General features: G+C 50.7%; 1 protein-coding gene across 1 annotated transcript; it reads left to right on the top strand.

The window, feature by feature from the left end:
• The first annotated feature begins 1,465 nt into the window (after positions 1-1,465).
• Positions 1,466-11,976, top strand: BMP15 (bone morphogenetic protein 15). Its single transcript, XM_027837616.1, has 3 exons — positions 1,466-1,592; positions 3,777-4,079; positions 9,972-11,976. Exons 1-3 carry the CDS (start codon positions 1,466-1,468, stop codon positions 10,796-10,798), a joined length of 1,257 nt encoding a protein of 418 aa, XP_027693417.1. The 3' UTR covers positions 10,799-11,976.

The following is an 11,976-nucleotide window of genomic DNA, read 5'->3' as shown; positions in this document are numbered from 1 at the left end:
TATGGCAAATCTGGACATCAGACTAAAAAGCAGAGACATCACCTTGCTAACAAAGGTCCATATAATCAAAGCTATGGTTTTTTCCAGTAGCAATGTGATGTCATTGGTCCTCTTCAGAAACAAAGGATCACACCTAGGGAATCAAGTAAAAAAATTATTTGAAATAATAAACAAATTTAGCAAAGTTGCAGGCTATAAAATAAACCCATATAAATCATTGGCATTTCTTTATATTACTAACAAAACCCAAGGGCAAGAGATAGAAAGAGAAATTTCATTTAAAGTTACCGTAGACATTATACAACATTTGGGAGTCTACCCAGAAACTATACGAACACAATTACAAAATACTTTTCACACAAATAAAGTCAAATCTAAATAACTGGAAAATTATCAGCTGCTCATGGGTAGGCCAAGCTAAGATAATAAAAATGACAATTCTACCTAAATTAATTTACTTATTCAGTGCCATACCAATCAAACCACCAAAAAAATATTTTATAGAGCTAGAAAAAAATAATAACAAAATTCATCTGGAAGAACAAAAGGTCCATAATATCAAGGGAATTAATGAAAAGAAATGCAAAGGAAGACACTAAAGTTATCTATAATCCTATGAAAAATGCTCTAAATCACTATCGATTAGAGAAATGCAAATCAAAATGACTCTGAGGTACTACATCACACCTACCAGATTGGCCAACATGACAAAACAGGAAAATAATATATGCTGGAGAAGGTGTGGGAAAATTGGAGCACTAATGCATTGTTGGTGGAGTTGTGAATGCTCCAATCATTCTGGAGAACAATTTGGAACTATGACCAAAGGACTATGAAACTGTAAATACCCTTTGACCTAGCAACACCACTTCTAGGGTTGCATCCCAAAGAGATCATACATATGGAGAAAGGACCCCCATGTACAAAAATACTTATAGCAGCTCTTTCTGTGATGGCCAAGAATTGGACATTGAAGGGATGCCCATCCACTGGAGACTGGCTGAACAAGTTGTGGTCTATGAATGCAATGGAATACTATTGTGCTATAAGAAATGATGAACAGGTGGAGTTCAGAAAAACTTGTAAAACTTGTATGGACTGATGCTGAAGTGATGGTGAGTGAAGTGAGCAGAACCAGGAGAATGTTGTACACAGTAACAGTCACATTGTATGATGACTGACTCATAAACTTAGTCCTTCTCAGCAATGCAAGGATTTGAGATATCTCCAAAAGTCTCATGATGGAAAATGCTGTCCACATCCAAGGAAAGAACTATGGAGTTTGAATGCAGATTGAAGCAGACGCGGCCCGTCCCTCCCCTCCCCTCTAGGCAGCTCATAAGAGGTCTGGGGGCAGGCAGGGAATCACCTGAGTGAGGCAGGACGGGAGAGCGAGCGGGAATTGTGGGCTTTCTCCTTGGCCCTTCGAGGGCACCTAGGCTGAGCTGAGCCGAGCCCTGGGCTGATGCCTTCCCCCCGGCCCCAGGACCCCCCCCAAGTCCAGCTGTCTGCTAGCCTAGGTCCCGGAGTGCCCGTGGTTTCCCCGCGGCTCCCCACCCCACTCTTCCCATCCATGGGCCCCTTGGGCACAGGCTGGCTCCTGTGGGCACTGCTCTTTGCCCTGGGGCTGAGCTCCCAGGCGCATGTCCATGCTCAGGGAGATTATTTGCTCTCCCTCTTTTTTTTTTTTTTGTTTCCTCTATCTTGTGATTCTTCCCATTGGTTCTAATTTTTCTTTACAACATGACTAATGTGAAAATTTTTAAAAAAGACAATGAAGGACTAATAAAAATATCAGGGTTGTTGTGATTTGCATTTCTTTCATTATTAGTGAGTCTGTTGTCCTTTCCTATGCTTGTTAATACTTAGCAGTTCTTTTTTAGCTCTTTGTTCATATCTTTTGACTAGGAAACTTTTCTAATATTAAGTGCTGTCCAGAAAGGGAATAGGTTGTTTTGTGACATGGTAGAGTCCCTGATGGTGGTGAGTCTTGCTGGGAATGCTCAGTTCAATTCTACAAGCACCTGTGAAGGGTAACGAAGTGGACACAGTGTGGCCCTTTTGTGTCAGGAATATTAGAGTTTCAATCCTGCCTCAGACAGTTAGGCAAGGAAGGCACTTGATGTCTCTCCCAAGCAGTTTCTTCATCTGTTAAATGGACATGTTCAAGTTCCTGAGCCCCAGGTTAAGAACCTCTACCCTCGAGGTAGGTAGGTCGAGATTCCAGCTTTTGCCTGACACACAGTGGCTGCACGATCATGTCACACAGTTTCAGGTGTCACAGACAGCTCGGCACACATGGAGGGTTTTTATATCTTGAGTCCTCTATCATGAAATCAGAGGTCCGGGACTTCTTAACAATCGCAAAGTACTAGGGGAAGGGGTGCAAGCACTGGTGAGGGGTCCTGAAAGGTCTTGCATAGGCAGTGGCTGGCACCTGAGCTGAGCCTTGAAGGGATTGAAGGCTGTTAAGAGGGGAAGGTGATGTGGGAGAGCATTCCAGGGCAGGAGGGTTCTGCCTGTACAAAGGCCTAATGACAGGAATTCAATCCAGCTCAAAGGTATTGTGTTTGTACACAGTTTGGACTGTTTTAGACACTGGGGATACAAAGATGGAAAAGAATAATCCAAGCTTTCAAGCAGCTTCCCCTATGAGGTGGGGGAAGAGATGCCCTCCAATGCTCAGAACAAATTTTAAGTGCAGAGGGCCTAAATGTATGTATGGAAAAGACTGTTTCTTGTGTGCAAAGTGCTGGGGAGACAGAAAATTGAGACTCCTCTTCCTGGGGAAATCAGGGAAGGAGGGCCCCAGGCAGCCTCCAAGGAAGGCAGGTTTGCAGCAGGCCTTGTAGTGGGAGGCCATTTAGGGGCCAGTTCAGCCCTAGCACTCCATGGGGCTTGGTGATGCCAGCACAGCTCAGCCTGGTTTGGCTCCCTCCTACGTTTGAGATCCAATTAGCCTGGGACCCTGAACTGAGGTGGGACCAGTGGGGTTAGACCTCAATTCAGTGGTGGAATTGGATGGTGGGGATTCTGATTCTGGGATCCTGTGTCCGTCAGTGCCTCCCCTGCTTCTGCAGAAAGTCCAGGTTGGAACAGACTTGACTCAAGGGCAGCCCAGAGTGTGACCGGGTAGGAGTGAGCAGCCACTGGTGGTGCCTTAGAGCAGGGGCTGGTAGGGCCAAGCCTGGCCTGCTTGCTCCCATCCCAGGGGAGGCTGGGGCCCTCTTCTGCTGGCTCTTACCAGCTGCCCCCTTTAAGTGAAGGAAAAGAGGAAGCCAAGGAGAGGCTTAGGGCCCTTAAGCCTTGGTGGTCTTGGTGGGTCTGGCTTGCCCCTTTAAGTGGAGAAGTGAGCATGCTATTCTCGCTCCTCTAGGTCTGCCCCCGGGAAGTTCTCATCCACATTGCCTCTTTAGCAAAGCAGCTGGCAATCAGGAAGAAGGACCGCGGGCTTCCTGGAGGGGGAGCCAACCGTGGGCCTCCTCCACACGCGGCCCGTCCCTCCCCTCCCCTCTAGGCAGCTCATAAGAGGTCTGGGGGCAGGCAGGGAATCACCTGAGTGAGGGAGGACGGGAGAGCGAGCGGGAATTGCGGGCTTTCTCCTTGGCCCTTCGAGGGCACCTAGGCTGAGCTGAGCCGAGCCCTGGGCTGATGCCTTCCCCCCGGCCCCAGGACTCCCCCAAGTCCAGCTGTCTGCTAGCCTAGGTACCGGAGTGCCCGTGGTTTCCCCCGGCTCCCCTCCCCACTCTTCCCATTCATGGGCCCCTTGGGCACAGGCTGGCTCCTGTGGGCACTGCTCTTTGCCCTGGGGCTGAGCTCCCAGGCGCGTGTCCACGCTCAGGATGCTGTGGCGCTGGCCCAGGTGCCCACGTTGCTGCCCCTGTTTGGGGCGCTGCTGCAAGAAGCGCCCCGGAAGTCCCCCGGACGGCGGCTGCCTCGCGGGCGCCCCCTACAGTACATGCTGGCGTTGTACCGGCAGAACGCCGATCCGCACGGGCGCCCGCGGGAGAAGCGCATCTTCAGTGCCAACGCCGTAAGGTTGGTGAGTCCGGCGGGCCGCCGCGCGCTACCCCCGCGAGGTGAGTGGGGCGGGAGCAGTGGCCCGGAGCGGGGGAAGTGGAGGGGAGGGAACCCTAGCGGCCAACGAACCCGAACAGCCTCTCATCTTACAGAGGAGGAAACTGAGGCACTCCAGTACGGGGGACGCCAGCTGCGGCTGAAAAAGGTGCCCTCCCTCCAAGGGGTGGTAGTGGCGGCGCTAAGCTGGAGAAGCATGCGGAGGCTTCCGCACCTGCCCTCCTTTCTTTCTTTCCTTCCTCACCCCCGCCCCCTGCGGGTCTCAGGGCCTCGGGGCCAAGATGTGACTCATCCCTTTCCCTGCAGCAGGGAGGGAGGGTGAGTACCCCGCCACTTCCCAGCTGAGGCGCCCCACCCTGCTCCTGGAAGCCCAGGATGAGGTAAAGGAACAGAGGGCTCCTCCCTTCTTCCTCCCTCTGGTCTCAATGGGGCGTCTTTGCTCCCCAGGGTCCAGCAGCACCGGCCAGAGGTCCTTAAGTACCTGCTTAGGGTGGGAGGTGTCCAGTAGCTCCGGACTAAAAGGCCAGCCCCTGAAAGGCAGGGGTTTAATGTGGTCAATGTGAATGATCTCTGACCCCTACACTCCCCCGGTTCTCAGTTTCCCCATCTGTAAAATGGGGGTGATAATGCCCATAGCATATATTTTTACCTCACGGGGTGGCTGCTGGGAGGCTCAAAGGAGACAGTGTGTAAAGTGCTTTGAATTTTAAAGCACTTTATACGGGTCACCTTCAGTTAGGAATAACCACGATTTTGGCGTACACACTTGCTGTCATAGGTAGAGGGCGCCCCCTTTTCTCTTGCAGATTCACAACTTCGCCAGAATTTACATAATTTTAGAGACTTGCCTGAGCACTACCTAGTAGATAAATGACTTGCCCGAGGTCATGATGAAGCTAGTAAACATTGGTTTTTAAACAACCCTTATTAAGTACCTACTGCGTGTGAGACACTGTGCTAAGCACTGGGGAACACAAAGAGAGGCAAAAGACAGCCCCTGCCTTCGAGAAGCTCCCTTGAGGCCAAATGGGGCAGTCTTAGCTCTTGAGGCCACCTCCGCTGTTCACGTGCTTGAGAATTGCTAAATGCACATCCATGTTTGCCGAGTTACTACCAGTAGTCACTGCCGCAAGCTTCAGAGTAGGGATTCTTTACTTTGGGGGGGGGACCCTGGACCCCTTAAACAGGCAGCCTGAGGGAGCTTCTAAACCCCTTCTCAGAAGAATATTTTCTAATGCAGCAAATACGATTTGTAGGATTACAAAAGAAATCAATTCTATTGAAATCCGGTGATAAAAATATTGTGCAAAGCAAGTTCCTACACCCCAGTTTCAGATTTAAAATTGCAGGAGGCCTTGCAAATGATTTACTCCAGTCCCTTCATTTTCTCCAAGAGGCCCCTGCCTGAACTTCAGCCCAGAGACCTTAGGAGACCCACTCAAGGTCACACAGCTCTGGGGTTACTGGGCTCTCTGACTCCCTTCCACCTGTAGGAACTCAAGCAGCCTTGGCAGGCCAATTGCACCTGTGCCTGTAAACCCCACTCCCGAGCCAATTAGGCAGATAACTGACTTTAATTGGGCTTAGTCTTTTTCCCTGGGCTGGAAGGAAGGGGCCCTGCAGGCACTTTAGGAAGGTTGATTGATGGCTGAGAGTCTGAACCTGGGAAAAGACTCATTGGTGTTTGCCTATGACTTTGGCCTCCAGCCCTCATCTGTGCTTGAGTGCCCCCGAGCACCCCAGGGGGTATAGGGAAAGGTGCCCTCAGTCTGCCTGGTTCCTCCTAGCTCTGGGGCTGAGGCCTTGGTGAGAGCCTTGGGCTAAGTGATGGCTGATGTTCCCCTCCACTCAGGCTGGGACCTCCCAAGCCTTCAGTCTGAGCAGTCTTTCCTCCGGGTCAGCCACTTGGTGTCAGGGTAGCCTCAGGCTTGGTGGAAAGCTGGCCTCACTCCCTCTACTCCCAGGGAGTGGGTGTGGAAAAATCTGGCTGCCTGGGGTTTCTCATCCCAGCTCTGCCTCAGCTGAGGGAGACTGAGGAGGCTGCCAAGGAGGCCCTTCAGGCAGGGGCCTGAGGAGAGGCAGCCAGAAGAATGGAGGAAGTAGGGGGACATGGGGAGGGTGGAGCCTAGGAGGAGGGAGATGCTTGGGAGTGGAGGTGAGTCACTTCTTCCAGAGAGGCAGAGCAAGCTAGCTTCGGGTTATGTCACTATATGGCCCCCCAGGACCCAGCCACTTCTCAAATAAAAGACCAACCCATCCCCAAGGGCCCTTCCTACCCTAAGAGATGTTCGATTGTGGTCATGGCAATAACAGACAACCAATGAGCATTTACAAAGTGCCTACTATGTGCTAGGCACTGGGAATGCAAGGTTTCTGCCCACAAGGAGCTGACACCATTGGGGGGGGGGGACATAGACTGTGCATAAAGTATGGGAGGGGCATGAAACAGGTGGAGGTCTCGAGAAAGGCCTCATGGAAGATGTGGTGCTAGGCCTGTGCCTTGAGGGCACCGAGAGATTGAAAGAGGTAGAGGTGAGAAGGGAGTGTGTCCCAGGCTTGGGGGAGCACCAGTGCAAGAATACGGAAGGGATGGCAAAACTTCTCTGTAAGTAACACCAAGCAGGAAAATTTGGCTAAACCATAGAACGTGTGAAGGGGAACCATATATAAGGCTGGAAAGGATGGCTGGAGCCAGAGTTTCAAAAGCAGAACGGAGGTCCTTGTATTTTATTTTTAAGACTCTAGGGAACCTCTTCAGTTTCTTGAGCTTGGAAATGGCATCGTTGAGGAATTCCTGAATCTGGGCTTTAGGAAAGTCACTTGGGCAGCTAACAGAATGGACTGGAGCCAGGGACATTAATTAGGAGATTCTTGAAGTAGGCCAGGTGAGAGGTGATGGTGGGCCAGACTGGTGGCTGCCTGAGGAGACAGAAGGGGATTGGTGGTGGTAGGAAGAAAAAGAAACAACAAAAGATTGGCCAACTGGCTGGGGGGAGGGACAGGAGACAGAGAACAAAAGAGGCTCCGAGCCCCCTTTTCCCAGAGACGGGAAGGCTGTTCATTTGGACGGGCCCTCATCGTGGGACGGGCACCTCTGGCTGTGCGTTGATCTGTATTGGAGTTTGGGGGTCTCCCGAGGTGCTGGGCAACCTGTTGACTGAAGGTAAACCCAATCGTTGTTCGGCACAGACCAGGTTTTTTCTCCAGTTCTTGGGGCAGTTTGAATAGCCTAATAATGACAACGTTTCTCTTGCCCTTAGAAGGTGTGCAAAGGAATTTATGTTCATTGTCTCCAATTTACAAACGAGGGAAGTGAGGCTCAGAGAGAGAAAGGAGCAGTGGCTGGTGCAGGTGAACACATAGCTAGGAAGTCCCAGGGCTAAGAATGGAATCTAGGGCTCTCCTGGTGCCCACTCTTGCCCCCTTTCTACTCCACGAGCTCAAAAATTAAACCTCATGGAAAGAAAAGTCAAATATCTCCACGGGCCCTAAAATGAGGTGCTTCGTTTAGCCGTACAGTAAGAGGAACCATTAGGCAGGCTTTGGGGGCACCCGCACACACCCCTATGAGGTGTATCCCCTCTTGGCAGAAAAGAGGCAGGGAGCTGACTGCCTTGGTCTCTTTCCATTCTCTCCTCCATGAGAAGACATCATACCAACAGCTCACACAGGTCTTTAAACTCCATTTAAATGCCAGGAGATCCATGAGGCTAGGAACTGAGACTCTTTCCATCTTTATCCCAAGCCCTCGGCTCTGTGCACAGTAGGTGTGCCCTCCTTGGAGTCACTGTGCCGCACCTTCTCTCTTGATGTAAACTCTACTCCAAACTCCACCTCTGAGAGACTCCTTCAGTCCTGAGTTCTTTCTGTGTCTAGCTTCTCATCCCCTAGTTCAGTTCTCCTCTAGCTAATGAGACCCATCTTAATTAAAATGAAAACTTAGAGCTTAGAGGGATCTTTGAGGACTTTTAGTTAATGCTCCCCCCATTTTAGAGCTGAGGAAACTGAGGTCTAAAGGGGCTGTGACTTGTCCAAGACCTCCCAGGTAGGAAGTAGCAAAGTGGAATCTCAATTCCAAACCAAGGACCAGTAGCTGGGGTAGAGGAACTGGCGGAAGCTCCCTTTCTGGGACTGTGCCTTTGTTTATTTTCTTTCTCCTTCTGGATCAAATGCAAAGGAAAGGGACTTAGCTAGTTCCCTGCCCCCACAGGCTTTCGTAGCTTTGCTTGCTTTCCTTTGAGGGAAACAAACTTAGCTGCTATTTTGTATTTGGCAGACACCAAGATCACTTGCCCATCTGTCCCCAAACACCTCCCCCACTGAAACAAAAACAAAAACTTCCCTTGTGTCAAATAAATATATTTAAATAAAGCCAGTCTGCATGTTGGGGTCTGAAAATGTACAGCTCTTGCTGCCCCTGGCGGCAGGAGTCTGTCTAGCAGCTTGCTAGACAGAAGGCTTGGGAGGTCCCAGCCCGAGTGGAGGGGAACGTCAGCCATCACTTAGCCCAAGGCTCTCAATGGCAAAACTTCTCATCTTTTTTCCTTTCCAAACTTTTCCTTCCGTTGTTGTAGTCACTGTATACAATGTTCTCCTGGGTTCTGCTCCCTATGCTTCTGCATTAGTTGCTACAAGTCTTTCCAGGACTCTCTGAAATTAAATCATTCCACATGGCCCAGTAATATTCCACGGGGGAGGAGGGGAGAATGGGAATATCTCTGGCACCTGCTATGTGCCAGGCATTGTGCTAAACGTTTTTATAATTGTCTCATTTGCTCCTCACAACAACACTTCAAGGTAGGTGTTGTTATTATCCCCATTTTACAGCTGAGGAAACTGAGGCATGCAGCGATTAGATGACTTGTCCAGGGTCATGAAGTTAGTAAGTTTCTGAGGCTGGATTTGAACTCTGGTCTCATTCCAGGCCCAGTGCATTGCCACTGCGTAATTATTTCTAGCCCTTTTCCACAACAAGGGCTATTAGGAATATTTTGGTCCCAGGGTAGACACAATTGAATGACTTGCTGGCCATAGTTGGGAATTTCTTTGCGGAATGGCTGGCCATTTCTCTAACTGCTCCCTTGCCTATGGCTGGAGTCCCAGCTTGCCACTGGCCCGGGGTCCTGTGTCTGCTGAGATTCCTGGATGGCAAGGGACACTAATGAAGGGAGAGCACATCCAGTGGGTTCTCTACATTGGCCTTGGATCTGACTCCATCTTTTCATCTTTGCTGAGCATGTAGTCCTTGAAAGGTTTAGATTTGGGTTTTTTGATGAAGAATCAGGGTAGGTAGGAACACCCCCTAAGGAAAGTGATAGCATAGAAAGAGCACTAGGTTTGGGGTAAGAGGGACCGGGGTTTGAATCCTGTCTCTGCCAGGTCTTGGCTTTGTAACCTTAGGCCCAGTGGTTTAACTTCTCCAGGTCTTTGTTTTCTCTTCTGTAAAATGAGACATTTCCATCTCCTGTCTCCAGGCCTTTGCGTTACCTGTTCCCCATGCCTGGAATGCCCTCCCTCCTTTGCCTCTCAAAATCCTTAATCTCTCTTCTCCATTCTTTTCTTCTCTTCCCCTACTGTCCAGTTACCATTGCTCTCTCCCTCCTCAGATTTCTTAACCATATGCACATTATCAGATTTCCCTTTCCCTCTCCTCCCTCCAAGTAGAACATAAGCTTCTTGAGGACCAGGCTTGTTTTCCCTCTCTATGGTGCCTAACATACAGGAGCTTAATAAGCACTTGTTGACTTGGCCTGTTGACCCGCTAATGGCTTTGAGAGGGATAATTTGTGCCGCCAAGGGAGAAGGCCTAATAGAACTCTTCTGGTCAGGGAAACTCCCTGTGGGCAACTGGAAGCTGACTTTCTGTTCTTGTCACCTTCATTTTCTTGGTGCAGGTCCCTGGTACGTGCAAACCCTAGACTTCCTGCTTGAGCCAAACCGTGACATGGAGCAGCTGGTAAGGGCCACTGTTGCTTACCGCCCTCACCTCCGCCTCTCTCACTCTCATCTCTCCTGCCACGTGGAACCCTGGGCCCACAAGAGCGCCATCCTCCTGGAAGAAGGCTCCCCGGGCCTTGCTCTGCCAGAGGCCTGGGCAGAGAGAGATCTCACCGATTACATTCAGCAGCACGTCTGGCCTGCAAAGGGGAAAAGAGTCCTTCACATTCAAGTCAGGTGTCAGCAGCAAGAAAGGACACAGATTGGCCTCGGGTGGAGTCAGGCTTTGGCTACTGACACTGCTTTCCTGGTTCTGTATTTCAACAATACCTTTAAGAATGTGCCACGAACTGGGCTGCAAGAACTTCTGTTGGAGAACCCTGGGGGAGCTGATCTCTTTTCCCTGGCCCGACCAGTCCGTCAGGTGGGCCCTGTGAGTTCTGAGGCACCTGGCCAGTCGCTGGAGCAGACCCAGTGTTCTCTCCACCCTTTCCAGGTTAGCTTCCACCAGCTGGGCTGGGAGAACTGGATCATTGCCCCCCACCTGTACAGCCCCAACTACTGCAAGGGGACCTGTCCACGGGTGCTACACTCTGGCCTCCACTCACCCAACCATGCCATCATTCAGAACCTTATCAATGAGCTGGTGGATAGAAGTGTCCCTCGACCCTCTTGCGTCCCTTACAAGTACACGCCCATTAGTGTCCTGTTGATTGAGGCCAGTGGCAGCATCCTGTACAAAGAGTATGAGGACATGATTGCCCAGTCCTGTACCTGCAGGTGAGCATGGAGGCCAGGAGGCTCCTGCTTACTGGGTACTATTGATCTCGAGGTGCAGCACTCTTTTCACCAATCCCCAGACTCTTTATCTGCCACCCCCACCCCACCAGGCACAGTCACTCTTTGTCTGATGATCACCTCACTTTTATACTCACAATTGATTTAAAAACCAAACCTAGGCCTTGAACACAACTGAGTACCTAATGTCTTGGGAGATTGTTCCTTTGGGGGTCCTGCCTCCTACTCTCTTTCTTCCTGTTGGGTGAGAAGCCATCTTGCGGGAAGAATCTTTGAGATTGATATGGTTGAAGGTGTGGCAGCTTGTTCTTTCAGAGTCTCAGCCCTAACCCCTAGACAAGTCTCACGTTCTCCCTTCAAGAACTTCTGCTTGCCCCAGCCCAGGGCTGGGCAGAGCAGCCCTGAGCTCCAGAGGGAAAAGGCCATCGGGCTTGTCTGAAATACAGATTCGGTGAGGGGGATGGGGCAGGGAGGCCTCCTAGGGTAGGGGCCAGGGTTCTGGGCACTCATGGCTCTTGAATCTGCTCTGGGCCAACAGCCTTTGCTCTCACTGTGGCTGGGCCTTCTGGAACCCCATTATTCTCTAGCTGCTGCCTGGGCCCTCATGGCCCATTTCTTATGAGGAAGTGTGGGCTGAGGGAGGATTCCTGGGATTGATTGATTATAGGATTCAAGTCTCTTCAACCCATGTGTATGTGGTGGGGAAGAGGGAATGAGGAGCTCGGATCCCTTCCTCAGCCTTCTTTTAAAAAAAAATTCTAGGACAGAAAGTTTCACTGAGTGGTTTCTCATTTTATGTGCAAGTAAAGCCAGCCCACGAGATGGACTGTGTGTCACTGGGAGCTAGCCTTTGGAGGGGGTGGAGGGCCCACAGTCAGGCAGCTCCAGCATGCTACTTCAGGATGGGGTGGGAGGCCCCGCTGTGCTAGGCCAGGGGTGGAAGGCAGGCAGTCACTCACAGCTTTGCTGTTAATTTTAAACTCTAGTAAGGCCAAGGGCCGTGGCTGTGGGCCCAGCACTTCCTTGAGGAAGTTCTGCCACCACATGAGCCAGGTTTGAAGGGCCTTGTACAACCACCTCGGGGGAGGCACTGCCTGTACCAAGTGGCCTGTTCTTTCTGATGGAGCGTAAATGATATGAACAATGGGAGTTTTCTATTTTTGT

Source organism: Vombatus ursinus, unplaced genomic scaffold, assembly GCF_900497805.2.
Source record: "Vombatus ursinus unplaced genomic scaffold, bare-nosed wombat genome assembly UNPS02004571.1, whole genome shotgun sequence".
Classification (NCBI taxonomy): Eukaryota; Metazoa; Chordata; class Mammalia; order Diprotodontia; family Vombatidae; genus Vombatus; species Vombatus ursinus.
This window is presented reverse-complemented; position numbering and strand designations above follow the sequence as displayed.